The following is an 18788-nucleotide window of genomic DNA, read 5'->3' on the forward strand; positions in this document are numbered from 1 at the left end:
TATTTTGAACGAATCAAAATGAATGACTCTGCACGAGACATGTGAAGGAGGAGAGCGAGAAAGGGAGAGAGAGACCAAAATTTTATATGTGAAATTTGATTTTTTTTCTTTCTTTCTTTTTTTTTTTTCAATATATTCAATATATGTACATATGTTTGTAACTGTAATCATCGATCGTTAAGTTATTTAACCAATCTGTTCTTACACATGCTGAGGTGTTTCGGTAAACATATATAAACATTTCTATCTAGGGTTGTTCCTTAATATCATTAGCGTCATTTTCATCTATTTACATATACTTAACGTTTAGTTACCAAAGAAGTTTTATTTGAATACCGTTTCTTAGTCATTAACAAAAAATTCAAAAAAAAAACCCATACGTCTCACAAACACGTAGTTTTCTTTCAAATTGCTTCAATTAAGACATAAGTTATCGGAGATGTTTTAATTAATCAAATTTCATGGGAATATGAGCCAGAGATTTACAAAGTAGTAGTTGCAGGCAATGCAAATACCGAGAGAATAGTTTGCCAAGTTTTAGTCATAAGACTCTGGAAAATGTCTTAGATTAGATTAGAAGACCGTTTTCGTCTATATAGAACTACTATTAAAACGGCGGGCTTACCTAACGTAACTGTGATGGCTGTGAAAAGATCTCTGCAGAAGTTCTTTGCGAAAGGAACAGAAGCTAATTAAAGTCTCTTAATCAATTTACTTTACGGTGTTAAGTAAAACAAATTTTTTTGCTTAAGATTTTACGGAATCGTTTTACTGATTCTCTTCAGCTGATCGTTTGTGATTAACTTCAAAAGCAAAATAGGATTCAAAGAACTTTTGGGTGATCTGATAGAACAATGTTTTATCGTGCATCAAGACCAAGAAGAAATATCGCGATTTGGAGAAAACTCGTCTGTATTCTATAGGCCTTTGACTTTTCGTCGTTTCCTATGAAACTCTCATGTCGTAAATAGCAAGCAATTTGCTTCAAAATATTGTATCATTAAGAGTGATTTATTTAATTGTCGTCTGCTTTCAAATTAAAAGGTATCAGAAAGAAAAAATTATATAAAACAAGGCGGTTTTCTTTTACTCTCTATTGGCGAATACATTCACTTTACCACGTGGTACATTCATTGACAAATTTAATTAGCTCGAATCGCGAAATCATAGGTTAATAATGTCGTCATAGTTTGGAAACGGATATGTTTTACAATCAAAGCTTTTCTTCGGCTTTGCAATGTATTTCTTAATTGGGAAAAAACACAGAAACAAACAAATATCTGATATCAAAGGATTCAGTCTAAATAAAATGTAATTTTTTTTTTTTTTACTGGATTACTTATTCTTTTTTAGAACGCTAAGTATTTTATATGCTGTTATTGTAGATGTATATCAATACGATGCTGAAGTAGTTAAGAGTTTTCGTGATATCGATCACAGGTGCTGTGCTTCCATAAAATGTTACACTCAAGTCACGCATTTCGTTATCTGCAATAGAAAGAGAATTGTTTTTTTTCAATTACACAATTTGTTGCTTCTCCATTCACTGACTATTACCATACGTAACTAAAATTTACGCTTTTGTTAAAAAAAGGAAAAAGTTACGCAAAAGAAAATGAAAGAAAAAGAAAACACAAAAATGTTTTTTGCATTTATAACCGAGGTTAAAAAGGTTATTAATAATTAAAATTCTTAATAGTACTTAATAGTAGAGGAGAATCAACGTTGAAATTACTTAAATTATTGACATATCGCGTAAAGGCCGCAATAGTGCTTGCTAACTAGTCGTCCCTTCGCGTTATGATTCTTTCTCGCTTACGATGCCTTTCAGCGGGATAGTCATCCCGCTCTCAAAACTTAAAAGTACATATTCAAGACCAGCATGCAATTCAATTGAAGACATGGATAAAAAATATCTGTCGCTGCTCCTTTTTCTTTCCGCTTGTCTTCAAAAAAATACTCCACACCTGCTTAAATTCCCACGAAAAGCTTGCGTCATGAGGTATTTATTTCCATAGTGAAATATAAACCGTTCGCCTACCTAAACGTAAGAAAACATAAAACTGAATTATAGTTTCCCTCGCAGCAATTGCTTTGCTATTAAAATTTTTGCCTTGTTTTTAGTTATCCGCCGAGAAGCGACTCTTCGATGATCAAATTTTCTAAGAAAACTGCAAGATTTTTTATTGCATTGCACTTCAAACGTGAGGATACCTGTTGCAGAAGTTTTGTATCAAACCTCTCATTATGTATTTTCTTGGGAGATTAATGGATATGCGGACAACAAATGACGAATTCTAAGCAATGGATTTGTTGCTCATATTGTTGTTGTTGTTTACATTTCATGGTGGGTGAAGGCGAGATGTCAAGTTTTCATAAAAACAATTCATTGCACAAACTCGTTTAAAGACTACATACAGATTTTGTCGAACTTAAATGTTACAGAGATTGGTCGTGAAAATATTTGGGGTAAAAGTCATTTCATTACTCTCTTAGTATTCATTCAAAATCACTGCCTTCCCATGTGTATTTATAGATTTAATTTATTTAATCTCTAGAAACGCATAAGCCTGATAAACGTTACATAATATATTACAATTAATCGAAAATCATGGTTCGCGACGAAATATGCGTTCTATTCAGTGGATGGACACAGTTAGGAACAAAATTATCGATTTTGGCGGATAGAAAATGTTCACGTGATTCATGAAAAGTCACTTACACTCAAAAAGCAGAGTCGGTGAAGACTTAGTTCCGCATTTCCTTGGAAACGTGCGTAGATAGCGAATGATGAAATATATTGCAGTATGGAATTTGGTTTTTTCGCGGTTCAAGTTACGTGAACACAATGTAGGAGACCTTTGGTTTCAGCAACGCATTGCGACATGCTTTAAGTGTTTTTAAATAATAAACTTGTTGTTATTCAAGTAAATAGAAAAAGTGATTTCATGAATTTCAGATGTCAATTGGTCAATAATATCGACCCTGTGGTACCTTCAGACTTTCGTCTTTTCTCCTCGAGACGGGCTATTTAGAAGGTACAATGTGTGCAAACGCCCCACAAACAATTCACGATCTAAAAACTAATCTTTGTCACGAAATTGAGACCATGTAGCTGAGCTACGAATGCTCAAAACAGTGCCATATACTGTTTTTCGTTTGCTGATCAAATATTGATTTTTGATAAAAAAAAAATAGAGTTAACAACCAACGCGGTTTTAGTTTATTGCTCTACTTCTTTTGGCGATTTGACAAATTTAAGCAAAGTCGCATGGATACCAATGATGCTGAACGCTCTGGTCGCCCAAAACTGGAAGTTGTTCGAGGGAATATAAAAAAAATGCGCAAAATTGTTTTGAAAAATCGGAAACTAAACTTTAAGTTATCAGAGGCTGTGAATTTACTATTTTGCATGAATATTTGCCCACAAGAAAGTTCTACTCGAAGCGAATTTCGCTTTTGCTCAGTTTTAACAAGAGCGCATTGACGACTGAGAGCGCCATCTGGCTTTGAATTTTTCATGGAATACGTGAGAAAGGGTGACACATGGGTGTATCACTCCAGAGCCAAATCGGTTGTTAGCTGAGCGGACAGCAATAGGCGAAAGTTGATCGAATCGGTGCAAAATGTTGTGCCAGTAGAACCACCGTAACCTGCAAACTAATTGTTAGTGTGTCATGAAATTTTGATCTGCTGGAAATTTTGATTTGAAGGTTGATAGAAAGCATATCGGAGACTTTTTGAGTAATGTCAGATGTATTAAAAAAAAAAAAGAAAAAAAAAACACCACATCCTGTGTATTCTTAGATAAGCAAGGTGAAATTTGTAAAATTTGATAATTCACTTATAGCGCATACCCAGAATAGTTAAAAAGTTGAAATAATCCTGACAGGATAACAGGAAATTTTAATATAATTTTATAACTAACTTGCACAATACGTCGATGAAATTTAACGTAGCGGTACATGTGCAAGTTGGTTTGAGGAGCAAAAAATAATTTTAATAGTCATTTTATACTGTACAGAGAGCCATCCCGTTACACATGTTTCTTTTTTATTTTTGTTTTTTTATAAACTTTATTATATGCATAAATATCGAAACATGCACAATTGTACATCTCAAGCATGCAGTAAAAGAAATTATATACGAGTATATAGAAAAAAGAAGAAAAAAAAAAATAAAATATAAAAATGCAAAGACTAGATAAAAAGGCAAAAGATGGAAAAATTTCAGAGAGACACAGAAAAAAAAAAGAAACAGGAAAAGTCGTGGAAGTGCGGCTTGCCATGTTTCTTGTTTATTACAAAAACTAACCTGACAAGTGATCGTTATTTAAATAGGTTGATAGATTAGTTAGACCATCTGAAATACATACAAGTGAAGTGAAATTTGTGATTTTTTCTAACGGAGAATAAAGGTGAAAGTGAGTAGCCGTAAGAAAAGCAAAAATAAAAAATAGAAAAGAATCGTAAACCTTAGTAAACGTGAGTGCAAATAATTTTTATTACATTTCGAGGAGAATTTTCATTTTCACTTTGAGAGATAAGTATTTTATCGAAAATTAGGTGAATTGGAGAATATTGGGGAAATTACTAAATACATTCGTGCATACACATCCGTCCTAGTAATTGTGTTTTTGTTTAATTACAAGAAGCATCCAAAGACTCTTTAATTTACATTCATATTCCAGCGCTCTTGCCTATCAATTACAAAAGCGCGATTCCGCTTCGTTAGAACCTCATAATCCTAATCTATCTATAAGATGATTGTAGGCAAACTTCTTATTCGATTTATGATGAAAACTTCGCCCAAATACTCTTCTGTCCAGAGTCCAAACACTCTTAGCTTTACATTCATATTCTAGCGCCCTTGCTTATCAGTTACAAAAGCGCGTTTCCGCTTCCTTAGGACCTCATAATCCTAATCTATCTATAAGATGATTGTAGGCAAACTTCTTATTCGATTTATTATGAAGACTTCGCCCAAATACTCTTCCGTCCAGCGTCCAAACACTCTTCGCTTTACGTTCATATTCCAGCGCCCTTGCGTATCAGTTACAAAAGCGCGTTTCCGCTTCCTTAGGACCTCATAACCCTAATCTATCTATAAGGTGAGGTATTGTAGGCCGACTTCATATTCGATTTATGATGATGACTTGAATGAATCGATTGGCTGATTATCTCAGGAGATTTTTCTAATAAATTAATAAACGGACTTTTTATCAGTTAGTCCAGCATTACGCGAATTGAGTACAAATATCTAGTTCATTAACACGAAATTCGGTAACTGCGTGCTTAATGAGAATATGTTTCGTTGCATAATCGTTGTGTTTGAGTGTGCACAACTTTATGGAAAATGAGAATATAACGGGACATAGTCATATAAGAATCAACTCTGGGGGCGGCTTAATATGCTTTAGATTGTCAACAGCTTTAATGTGAACGAATTAAATATTTTGACTAATTGAAACATTTAGTAGATTTGTCTTGTTGTCTACATGGAAATAAAATGTGTTTTTCTGTTTGCTTTGAGAAACCTAAAGTTGGTATTTGTTTTAATAGTCTTAAAAACTTTTAATTTATTCGCTTATTGTTTCAAGTGAGCCTTTAAAGCAGATTAACAACTCTAGTTACACATACGAATTTTATGTCATCAACATCGAAGAACGGAGGTACTTTGCCTGCGTCGAAGCGTTCGCAGTGCCCAGAAAAGCGCTTCAAAGACATTATAAATTTTATATCTTCTTGATATATCAAATATTAAAATTTGGATTAATATAGATATGTGTGCTTGTCCGTCCGTCTGTCTGTCTGTCTATTAGAATATTGTTTCGATCGCAAGACTTAAGATTACATTTTAACAAAGCCACTGAAAGTGATTGCGAGGGGATCGATATTGAAGATAAGCCAAATTGTTCGAAAGTTATATCTACGCTACGGCATAAACCGAGAACGTTTCTCTCTTAGAAATCAATGATATCGCACGAAGCTGTAAAAACAAAACGTGAAAAATGCGAAGTGGGTGATCCTAAGGTATCTGGTGGAAAAAATCAAATGCCACGTCCACCCAATTTTACAGAATATGGAGAAGAATATCGAGTTGAGGACGATGGGTATAAACGATTCGGCCAAAGGCGAACATAATTTTCTCACTTGTTTATTCTAAGCATTCTCTTTTCATGCATATTTATTTGCATATGTGTTATATGGGCAAGTATTTGTATTTAAATGTAAATATATTTAAATACATTTTTCGATCACAGCACCGAACACTTCGATAAAAACTGTGAATAATAAAATGCCTTTCATGCATAGCTTTACCCATTGAAAACTGTCGTCATGACGATTTTATTGGGCATTATTTTATGTTGATACATTCGTAAATACAGGCATACACATAGGCATATGGTGATGTCTACGTGATATATGTATATATACATACACATACATATGTATATGCATATGTAATATCAGTTAATGTCGTTCAAACATGGAGAATAGAAGATGAGGAAAAATAGAATGTAGAAAATACAACAAAAATCCTCAAAACCATTACAAGGCAGGTTTCATTTTGCACTGCATGCGTCTGTTTGTGTATCCAGCAGTGCCGATAGGGGTTTTGCATGCATACGAACTTATGTAATGAATATTGGATATTTACTGGCATGTGAATATACATATACAAAAGCGTATGCGTTGATATTTTAGTTTTAGAGTTAGTTTTAGTTTTATGTTTTTGTTATTGCTTTTATATCTCATTGTTGTTAAAGCTTCGCTCTACAACACATAATAGTAAAAATTGTTTGCCTAAGAAAACTTTTTCAAACTAACTTAACCGCAAAATAGTCCTGTTGTCTGTTGTTCGGCCTTAAATCATTCGAATATAGAGAAATATCAACTAATATTGCGTACTTGTTGTCGGGATGCCTCGTGGTTTGGTTTCGGTTACTGAGCTGTCTTCAGGATGCGTTGTCAATGTAAGAAAATTGAAATTTCAACGATTCAAGTGTAAACCAAATTTATCGTTATTAACTGGGCTTATAGAGTTCAGTACAGTCGTTGAAAAGGAAAATTGCGAAAATTTTTATATTGAGAAAATTTGTTATCATTTAGTTAAAAAAAAGCGGAAAAAGAATAGTTTAAGTAAAAGGAAGGATAATCCATGTCGGATGTTCAAATAAATAATAACAAGAAAATTATGATAAAGTACACAAGTGTAACAAGATGCTTTTCCTCGGAGATTGTTAGCATTTCTTTTTCTTTTTGTCTTCCAACTAAAATGCAGATTATTAATCGAAGCAAAAGTGCTTTCTGGGGCACATTCTAACTACTCAACAAGAAAGTGTCCGTTTAAAGTTCTGAGCCTATAAAAAATTTCTGTATGCCTCTGATAGCCAAATATCGGTGCATCGTGTTGAATGTCAGATCAATGTTTCGAAATCTAAAATGTTTCTAGTTCTTCACAAACCTAGTATAGAACGCAATTATACTTCATTTTATTATGGCTTAATGGTTGTGACAGATTTTGTCCTTAAAATTGTACTAAGACGAAGAGATTAGTATTAAGATCGTTGAAAAGGCCCAATAAGCTGTAGATAAGAGCAAAGCAATGCATGGACGTAGTATGTACGTCTTTCATCTGTTCACCTGAATAAAGAAACCAGCGTATACTTTCCTACTTATACACAAAAGACCGTCTTATCGGAAAAATAGCTTTCTAAAGCTGAATCGTCAATCTCTTTAAATTGTGCGGCAAAAGGTCGAGCCAAACTAAAAATTCAGCTTCAATTGACCGGATAGCTAACTGACAAGATGGTCTGGATATCTGAGGCTCGTTTCGATGTAAATGCAATTTTGATGTTGATGTGTGTAATGTTGTTTAGTTTTATTTAGTTGATTTTTTTTTTTTTTTTTTTGGTTTGTAAAGAAATTCTTATTTATTTTATATTTTCTCAGTATGCAAATGTGCGTATAGTTCGCTCACAAAAGCGAACCTCCACATATGTGCATAAGCGCACATATTTGTAGTTGTGCAAAAGTGGATTTGCATTCAATTTAACAAAAAAATAAAGCTAAAATCGAGGCAAAATTCAACGGCTTTTATTTTGTAAAAAAAAAAAAAAAAAACGTAAAAATATTCCTTTCGATTTGCATAGCAAAACGTTGTTGTTTGTTGTATTTATCTATGTCATTGCATTCTCTTGTATATTAAATTTTTTTAAGAATTCTTATTTTGCATTTAAATAGCTTTTTCCCTTTCGTAATCGATGTTTTTTTTTTTCAAAGTTTTCTCCCAGAGAGTGAGTTCATTTTTATATCAAACAATCGAGAATAAAAGTCCAATGAGACCAATGAACAACTGATTAGACAACAAAGACAATGTTAACTCGCGTATGACGCGTTGGAATAAACAAGTTAGAACGATAGAGTAAGGATTTAAAAAGTAAGAAAAATAACCAGCAGCACCTTATTTTCACTTTTGAATTTCATTTTGGGCATTTTCAATGCCTATCTTAAGGTTTTTGGCTTAAAAAACCCCCGTTTAAGAAGACAGACTGGTCGACAGCTAGAGGGTTTTTAATTAAACTTAACTATCGGAATAATTTCTATGGCGAATGCACTTTTACATTTCGTCAGTCAATAAGGCAGTGCTTTGCTTACCGAAATCTTATGAAATAAATTGTCAAGATCTTTAAAATTGGGTTCAAATCTCTGATATTTAAAAATAATTACCATCTTATGCTCACTCAAAATCGCCGCATTTTTTCACATTTGTTTCATAAATAGGTGAGAAGATTCATACTTCTGAAGACTTATTGTGTCTTCTTAATCAGTTAATTGTGTCGATCTCTTTAGCGATATACTCATATACTCGTCACACAGGCAGTATGTGTGATAAAAATTGCTTAACAAAATGACAAACATATCTTCTAAAATACATTATTATTATGCAAATACACATTCATAATGATAAAATTTCATGAAGAAATTCAAAGCAGACAGATCGACGGACCATGACGTCGATATGTGCTATGCCCAGTTACCTGGCTAGTATGATCTGCGATTATACATGAAATTCTTTTATTCGTGCAACGTGTTGACGGTCAGAAAAAAGTGATGAAAGAAAAGGAGATAGTTATAGAGGCAGAGAGGGCGATAGGTAGTCACAGTTTAAAGGATTTGTGCCCAATCGATAAGTGTTATTGTGCCTTTACGCACTGAACACTTATGAAAATGTAAGTCATAAATTTTTGGATTTCTCGTATCCAAATCCCGCCAATTAAATTTTTCCTTTCCCTTTTGCGTAACTGGAATGTGAATTGAACACTTTTTTGAGGAAACCTCGTAGATTGGATAATTAATTTAAGATGCATTAAATCCTTTTGATGAAAAGTAGCTTCAAAAGCCATAAGAGGTTAGGTTGAAAGCCATGCGATAGCAAACGCTAACTGCCGATTAGTAGAAGATCAGAGAGGATTGTTGAACGCCTTTATTTCAACAAAGAGATGAGCGTTTTGCAGTTCGCGTGCTTTGCAAGTGATTTAAAGCAGCACGTAAGACAATTCAGTTGCTTTTGTTTTGCGAATTTCAATGTTCAAGGTACTTGTCATTTTTTCTGGCCAGTGACCAGAGAAATGGCATGATCTTCTGGCAGTAAGTTGAGCAAAACTTTTATAAGAGCACTCGCAAGAGAACAAGTTCGAGACATACTCCAATCATTTGCTAATGAGATATAAAGAAATCCTGCGTGGACCGATGGATGAAAAGTACATCGAATGTGAATACCAATCTTATCTCCTTGCACTTTACTCTTGAGTCGATATTTTAAGCAAACTACTGCATGAATCACGTATTACTTCCGCCAGCCGACATATAGACCGATTACATCTATTAACGCTGTTTCAACTTCTTAAGCGAAATAAATGTTATTTAATAGGACGAAGATTGCAAGGCTAATAAATTCATAATGTGTCCCTAGGAAAGTTTTAATGCTGCCATTGTATAAATCAAAATCGAAATCGAAATCGCAATGATCTTAAGTTGTCTTGGAGGATGCCGTTGGAAAACAATATATCGTAGAAATTTTATGGTGGTGGGATTGAGGGATTACGGCTTGATGGCGGCCAGGTCATCAAGCAAGACTTTTTATTTGTATCATAAATATATTTTCCATTTTTGTCTCCATGACCCGATGCATTTGAGGCAGCCGGTATACATACGTTATTCATGGCCCGCGCATAACTACGTAAATAATATTGAGTGTGCTCTTAATATGAAACGTAATTCATACGTTTATCTTATTTCGTCTGACGTTTAAGTAAAGTTGTCGTGTTTTTTTTATTTATTTTTTTTTTTATTATTATTGCAAGGGAAGCTTTGTTCTACATGCAAGTTCGCTTGCCATAAATGCTCGTGTTTTACTTTATTTAATCGTATGTAAGAATAATAACCGAGTCTATCTGTCTTACTTTAGCTTATAGTCGTTTTTAAACATTAACGTTAATACCATAATAATTGCCCATCAATTTAACTTGTATTTAAATCTTATTACGCACAAGTGTAAAAGTTTTTGATGCATACACACGGATGTATATTATTTTTAAGTGTAATTCTTAATCTTCCTTTGGTTACATTCATTATTTTTTCTGCAGTACGGATATCGTGCGAATTTATTTATATTAATAAAAAAAATGTAATTGTAATTCTTAAGGGAAATATTTGTATTACTCTTTTCTTCGGTGGTTTCACATTTCTCCTGTTCGACAAAAATAAATAAGTGAAATATATGTCTACATCCATATACATAACATAAAAACAACAAAAAACGAAATAATAATAATAATAATAATAATAGAAAAGAAGCAGTGCCAAAGTATGCAAGTATGTGAGTAATATATACTCAGATAATATACACTAATTAAACGAAATATAAAGACACAAAAAAAAAAAAAAGAAAAACGAAAGAAAGTACTCACCATTCGATGACGTTGAAAATACGAAACTTTGACTATGATCACTCCAGCCGTAGCGATTCCTGTAAAAAAATAATGATAATAATAAAAATGGAATTAATTAAACAAAAACACATAATAAAGAACAGATGACAGCGTATGTATGTGTGTATTATCATGAATAAATAATAATCGATTCATTTCATTAATATTTGAAAAAGACTTTGTTCGTACCTTAAAAATTATGATGAAAAAAAAAAACAACAACAAGGAGAGAGTTCATTTCATATACATTTCAGTTCGAATTCTTAACACTTCTCGCAAGCTTCGGTAAGTAAATGAGGTCGTAGGAAAAAGTATGCAAGTAGCATAAAATGTTTTGGATATGCATGGAAGTGCAAAATGCAAAATTCAGAAGACAGGGAAACTAGGCAAACTCATGGGAAGGTCCTCGATAGCGTTCTAGGTCAGCTAAATTGAATAATGGATCCCTTAAGGACTTGGAAAAAAAAACAAAAATTATTCCCTTTTTCTCACGTTATGGTCTTAAACTCTTGCTTAAAGTTTGAAATGGCTTCTTGAAGTTTGCTTCTTAAAAGTCTCTTCATGTCAGTCCAAGAAATAACAAAAACAGATTCTAACTTGCTACGCAAATATTAGAAAGAATAAGTAAAGATTTTAGTTTGACTTATAACACATCGGATCGAGGACGTGCTATATTGCGGCATAATCAAATGCGCTTTCGCTTAGAACCGCAACTCTTAGGTGAGTATTTACGAAGTCGAGCTAAACGGAATATAACTTCTTTAAGTATGCCTGCTAGAGGCTGCGAAACTCGTAGTTTCATGACCGATCAAGTGGTTACGGGAGAAAATTTCCACCTGTTATAAGAAATGTTAATTATTTTTACTTACCTAGCTTGAACGGTAGCCTCGTAGTGTTGATCGGGATCTAAACCGCGTATCATGTAACTCATGCCCTGAGTATAATGATGAGATAACGGCATTGCGGGAAGAACAACATCACGCCAATCGTTACGGCCCCACTGAACTACGTTGCCAACGCTATTATAGGTGCCAAAGCTTCCCAAGCTACTCATGCCTCCTGATAGGCGATAATTATGATTATTACCCATTACTATGCCACCGCCCATGCTGCCACCATACATTTGCAGCATTGACGATGAATGCGAGTCGATGGAGTTATCAAGCTCTTGTCCTTGTTGTAACCTTCGGAACGATAGTTTGTACTCCTCAATAGGTGTATGCGAGTCAACAGTCCACGAAATATTATATCTGTAAAACCAGGTAAGTAGAAAACTCAATCAACAAACAATAATTTGAGACAAGAATAAGAGAAAGGAAACAAAGTCTTTACATGTTAGAAATAATTTTACGAACCCGATGTCCGGCAACAAGTGGATAAGACCAACTTGCAAAGTATTCAAAGTGATGAAGATTCACAAAAAAAAAGGTCAACGCGGCAACGCGTAATCGGTTCCCCAAAATTGTTGAAACGATCAGAGCAGTTGAATGTAAGCATTTAGAAGAAAAGAGTGGTCTTAGCGAGGACGAGAAATATTTTCATTCGAGATACACAGAAAAGTTTCAGCAATGACCAAATATTATCAATACGCATGTATGACTATTCAGCCATATCAGATTTAACCTTCTACGACTTTCCTCTCTCCTCGACATTGAAGAGCTTCTTGAATCTTTCCATCAAACGAAACTCTCTTATAATAAGAGCAAATCAGTATTGTGGTGAATAAAGAAGTATTTCGATCTTTGAAATCGTTTCATGGATAGATTAGACTAATTTTTAGGTTGGAGGGAAAGTTCTATCGTATTTTAAATAGGCAGATAATTTTTTTTGTAAATAACAAATAGCATCTGGCTAGTGAGTCATTCGGATTTTTCTTTGTTTTTTTAGCTGCTGCATAATATAAAAGGAGTCTTTTTTCCCGTGCATCATTTGTGATATTTAACGTGGAAAACATGTCAGTAGATAAACTGCATTTATAACGTTACATTTTGTATGAATTGCAAAAAGAAACCAACGCATCGGTTGCATGTAAAAATTGATGTGTACTATTTGTAAAAGATATTGTAAATGTTCGTGCTTGTCAAAGATGGTTTAGCAAATTTCGTTCCGGTGATCTGAGCCTCCAAGAAAGTGATCGATAATGATGTTTTGCGATCCATGTTGGAAAATAATCTACATTTAAAAAGTCGAGAAAATGCAGATGATTTAGGCATTCGTCATACAACTGTTGGAGATCACATTAAATCTCTTGGGTTTGTGTAAAAGCAAAGTACATGAATAAGATACGAAAGAACTTTCCCTCCAACCGTATTAAAAAAAATTAAAATATACAAAAAATGTATTAAACTTAATGGCATCCGACCTGAGTGGCCAAGTGGCCAAAGGATTTCGATGAAGAACTCGATACTTATGCATTCAAATCTCAAGTGCTGTGAAGTTGTCAAGGAAACCTTAGCCAAGTGCGGTGAAGCTGTCAACAAAATCTTAGCCTTAGACGCTGATGGGTTAAGACTTTAGTTTAACAATTTATTTCTCTGGATAAGTTAAAAGTAATAACGAAAGTATGAATACTAAGGACAGATTACACAGAACTATATCAATTTGAAGTATTATTTTACTTTTGCTTTATAGCTTCCCAAGTTTCAGTAAATAAACTTCATGCGGAATCGTCAATTATTATTTTTAATTTTTCTTCTTGTTTTTTTTTTTGACATTAAAAACGAAGCAAAAAGACGTATTTATCCATATTATCAGTGGAAACGCTTAAAAGTTTGTCAATCTACACATATAATAAATAATCTATTGCTGAGTTTGAAAAACTTTTCGTTTTTTTTTTTTTTGTTTTTGGAAAATTAGCAAAATCATTGAATAAACATTTTTAACGAGGCGAACAATCAGTAAAGTTTTACTTTTAGATTTATTTAACGTTCGCTAATTGTCGTGCACGTCTTCTATTCTTGATATAGAGAACATCTTCGCACTGTGTCTGCACAATAGTAAATAACAAAATATTGGCGCCGTTAACATTCAGACACTGAGTAAACATCTCATTGACTGATTTAAGTTGCATGACAAAGAAAGAAGATTTAAGCAATTTGCCAGTTCCTCGCTTGATTTCTCATAGAAAACGCATAGAAACGTTAAAAAGCTCTCTTCGCTCGGCAATACGACTTTATGGGAAACTGAAATTATGTTGTTTTTTAATCGTGTCCTCATTAATAGGATGCAACACAACGTGCAAATATTTTATATTTCTTTGAAACCATTAAAAGGTACTATCCTGCTCATCTACTCATCTGCTATGGAATTTAGCCAGCGACACGGCGGAGGCAGGGAAGAGAGAAAATAAGGTTTAGTTTCATTCACAATAAGCTAGAGCGGAAGTTATAGGCAATATTTCTGCCGATAAATGAATTTTTTTTCCATTTTCTCTTTTTCTGCTTATTTACATTGCTACCGAGCCTTTACGAGATGTAGATTAAATGGCAAAAGTGAAAGTTTTATGTGTAACAAATGTTTTAGAGAAATCACTCAGCTTTTTAGATTAAAGAGTTTGGGGGAGACGAGGAGCATGCGAAACTGAAAGCAAACAAAGCCCATGTTAGAAACATTCATGGAGTAATGAGAGGAGGAAAACTATGGAAGTAGTTTTTTGAACCGATTAAGAGGAACGAAGTCTACTCCACGGTTGTTTAGCTTGCAGTTAATATTAATGAGTTGGTTCTATATATATTCTATTTCTAACCTATTAAGCAGATGTCTGAACATTTCCCTTACATGCCGCTATGATTTGTTATTCGTATGTAATAATTGGATGCTTGAAGCAATGAACAAGAGAACCCTTTCCGAGTTATCAATAGATTCACTTTTGCTTTCATCTATTGCTGCGTTATGAGAAAAAAATTAGAAAAGTGTACAGTGGTATTTAAATATGTACGAATTACTCGCGTTCATAGCATTAAAGTAAAAGACAGTGTACAACAATTACTGAGAGATGGTAAATTCCGTTCCTTTTTTTCTTTATTCTATATTTTAATTTTTCATTCCATTCAAGCTGTTTTTTTCTTTCGCTTTCCTTTGAAAGGAAACAGAGAAAGAGAATTTAAAATTTCTTTGTGCTTATTTCCTCTGAATTCTTTTATTTTCCTGCAAACGTTGCCTTAAAGTTTCATTCGAACGCAACATGACAGCACGACGTCAATTGTTATGCATTGTTATGTAGCGTACGGTGCTTGAAAGCGTATGTGAGTGTATACGTGTGTCAGTGGGTGTGTGTGTACAGTGTGTGCGAACTTAAGATTGTTTTCAGAAAAGCTAATCCAATTTAAAGTTTTATTTGTCAAATTTTATCACACATATGTACATATAAGTCTAGTTGTTTTCAACGTTTCTACGCGATGTGTTTGTGTGTACTTTGTCGAATAACTGTGATTTTTTAATTTTTACATAGAGACAAACAAGCCTTAATGAAAGCAATAAAAGAAATTAATTTCACTTTTAAAGAGAGAGATGATCAAATACATGACAATGAGATAATTTATATAACTTAGAAAGGATTTATGGCCAGATTTGTGGCCCCCATTTAACAAAGCGTGGACCGAGTTATGATTTCAAGAAGTTTGAAAGCACCTCAGAACAAAATTAAACACAGCAATTGCTCGAGAGCTAACGCTGTTTAATATCTTTTTTTCCCCAACACATAGAATAAGTTGCTGTACTTTAATAATAAGCTGACCACAATCGTTAGTTAGCGGGAGTCTTCCGCTATAGAGTACTGAATAAGTATGTGTGATTTTCCTTCCTCTTCTTGCTTTATACAACGCGATAAAATATCCCGCTGAAGTTTTTTAAAGGTCGATTTATGCGTTAAAAAAAGGATTAGAAAGCAAAGGTAAACCTGCTGCACTGTCGAGTGGATGACGTATGTCATTTTTATGCATTTCGAAAGTCAAAAATGTCATCTACCCACTTTTACATAATACATTACGAGTTGCTCTAACTGTATCAAATCTCGCAGAGGGTCGCTAAATTTTAGGCCGGTTTTTAGCATTGAAATTCTCGGTCATACATTGCAAAATCGATCTTTCAACAGATCTTTCGATTTACTTTCTGGAGATGCGCTTTCAACTTTATGATAATGGTAAGAGAGCGTCAGCCTCGGTGCATAGAAGATAGTTCCCTCCTTATTCGCAAGACCAGTCGAGTATCTAAGAATCGCGACTATCATGCCAATGTTCAAATCCCAAGTGCGGTAAAGTTTACTTTGGTCGTAGCAGCATTGACTGTGCAGTTGGTGAAGGCATACACAACCTATTGTTTGGCCATACATCCACTAGGCTGCTGGCCAGTGCATCTTCCTGTTTTTGTGTTTGCTCCTCTTTCCCCATTTCTTTCTGACCGTCACAACGTTACTCTAATGGGGACATATCTACTAAGTTGTTGATCATATCAAAAAAAAAAAAGGATAACTCGTTATAGATTTCACACAGTACCTCGAATAAAATATTTTGTAATAATTCTTTTATGTTCAATTTCACTTAAAAATCAACGGAGGTAAGCTATACGCCTAATATTTATATAATGAAAAGACTGGTCGTGTACATAACTCTAAAGATGTTTCCAAGTCGCTAGTGAATAGAGTAAACGTTAGCAAGTCTTCTGCTTTTTCATGGATGTGTTTTCTTAAATTATTTTATATTAAGACGAAAATATCTGACAACGCTGTCGATAATGTACTCGGTACTCGAGACTTAATAAGTGAATTGCAAGAATAAAAATATTTTTTTTTAGATAATAGCTTTATTGTTAGCGCGTTATTTTAAATATCATCAAACGTCATTAGTGCAGAAGAACGAGTGCTTTGCGAAATTGCTTTATTTGCTGTCCTTTATCATTGTAGTTTTTCTTCTTTTTTTTTTTTCTTTTTTTGTATAATAAGGATTTGTTCAGTATTCTTTTCAGCCCAAGTAAAGGCTTTGCTTCTTTTTTTTTTTCTTTTTTTGCGTAGTGAAGTTCGTTTGCTTTCATTCAACACACTTTTAACGATTGTCGCAACTTTTCTTCATTTGCCTGATCCATTCCATTGTTAGTGAGCAATGCAAGACAAGTGTGTGCACAGAGCAAACGGTATTTTTCCAATTTTGCTAGGAGAACAGTGCGCTAAACTCTTTAAATCTTTTTATTCACCAGTAGAAAGGGGACATCATTTTATACGGTCGACAATATCAAAACGGAGACGAAGAAAATATATATTAATCTTCAGGGAGTCTGTGTTTAAAAATTTCCGTTTTTTTTTTTCGCAACGAAACTCGTTGCATATTTATCCGAATAGTGTGCGTGTGCAAGTACGTACATATATATATATATATATATATATTGTGGTGTGGTTGACGTAAATGTGATTGGTTTTCGCCACAAGATGCTCAAAATCAAGGGAATGAAAATCAGAGTAAATGCAGTTATTTTGCATTCACGTTCATTGACTGCAACGTCAAGAGCCATTGCTATGAGCATCGCTACCTCCACTATTACCATCATTAACGCCATTTCACCTCTCACCGTCGCTACCGTCACTTAACCGCTGTCATTTACTTATTGGTGCCGGGAGTATTGGTAATTTACGTTAAAGTTAAATCATAAAAAGAAGAGTATTTTATTGATCTTGAAGTCAGTTCTTCTGATTTATAACAAAAAAAAAGAAAAAAAAAAAAAAAGAAAAAGAAAAGCAAAAGAAAAAATAAATATTTCATCCTATCTCTCTCTGTTGTTTACTCTGCCATCCCTACCAGCCGAAGCATCGTACAGGAGAGGAAACAAATTCAATTAATTTGATGAGTCTTGTATTAATCCTTTCGGTTCAATGAAATTTTGATTGACGTTTTACATCCAAGAGGACGCAGCATAAGTTATCTTTATTACAGTCGTGATCATCTTTCGACGTTTCATACTGTTTAATAACTTTTTTCTTGTTAGTGAAACGCATTGGAAAATTTCCGTAAAAACTACGCCGAGCGAATTTCATTTTAAATGAGTGCATTATTCTTCTTCTTCTTTCTTACTTACTTAATAGGCGAGGAATATCAAAATTAAGATCTTTAGCCAAAAAAAAAAACGTTCTTTTTGTTCCACTTAGACTGAGTCGCTTTCATGTTTTAGGTGGCCGCCACACATAAGGGCTCCCCTTCGTCTAAAGTATTTGACCCTCACTCGATTATGTTTTTACTTGTTGTGAAATAATTTAAGATCATGCTTATTAAATTTCGCTTCTTGACCCTACTCTATGCGACTCCAAATTACATTGGCAGGAATTAGTTCCTATTTTTCTGTACATATATATAAATTTATGAACCCATCTCGTACCTATGAGGGGCATATTCATTTTGTCAAAGCCTTTGCAACAGTTGGAAGGAAGCTTTACCGGCCTCACACATTTTCTTGATCAGCATCAAATTCTGAATCGATCTGTCGGTGCGTGAGTTGTAACCATCATCTTGTAGCTTTCGCTTGTTCCGCAAAAATGAAGCTATTGTCTTCAAAATTAACAGAAACGTTGGCAGTACTTGCACGCAGGATGATGTTGAAAATGGGCTGAATTGGTCGAAGGACATAACCACATTAAGTGCAGCTGAGTACAGTTTTTCAAAAGGAAAAAAATTTGGTTTGTTTGCTCTTTACTCACAAACTATAACAGATCAATCTACAATAACGTATATTCTATGGGCAACGCCGTAGTACCTGGAAAAAAAAGAACAAATTAACCATGCCTACAATTCCTTTACAGAGCGCAGGAGTA

The 18788-nt window shown here is 33.9% G+C and overlaps 1 protein-coding gene across 8 annotated transcripts in view; it reads right to left on the reverse strand.

The window, feature by feature from the left end:
- Positions 1-18788, reverse strand: part of LOC119638723 (neural cell adhesion molecule 2) — a 279884-nt gene continuing 261096 nt past the window's right edge. For 7 of the 8 annotated variants that reach the window (XM_038035676.1, XM_038035677.1, XM_038035678.1 and 4 more), the window contains 4 exons: positions 11866-12246; positions 10976-11034; positions 4315-4362; positions 1-1488 (listed from right to left, as the gene is read on the reverse strand). In XM_038035676.1, the coding sequence (XP_037891604.1) occupies positions 1367-1488; positions 4315-4362; positions 10976-11034; positions 11866-12246 (610 nt within the window). In that variant the 3' untranslated portion in view covers positions 1-1366. The remainder of the gene's footprint in view (positions 1489-4314; positions 4363-10975; positions 11035-11865; positions 12247-18788) is intronic. The other variant, XM_038035683.1, reaches the window with a different exon arrangement.

This window comes from Glossina fuscipes, unplaced genomic scaffold (assembly GCF_014805625.2).
Source record: "Glossina fuscipes isolate IAEA_lab_2018 unplaced genomic scaffold, Yale_Gfus_2 109, whole genome shotgun sequence".
Classification (NCBI taxonomy): Eukaryota; Metazoa; Arthropoda; class Insecta; order Diptera; family Glossinidae; genus Glossina; species Glossina fuscipes.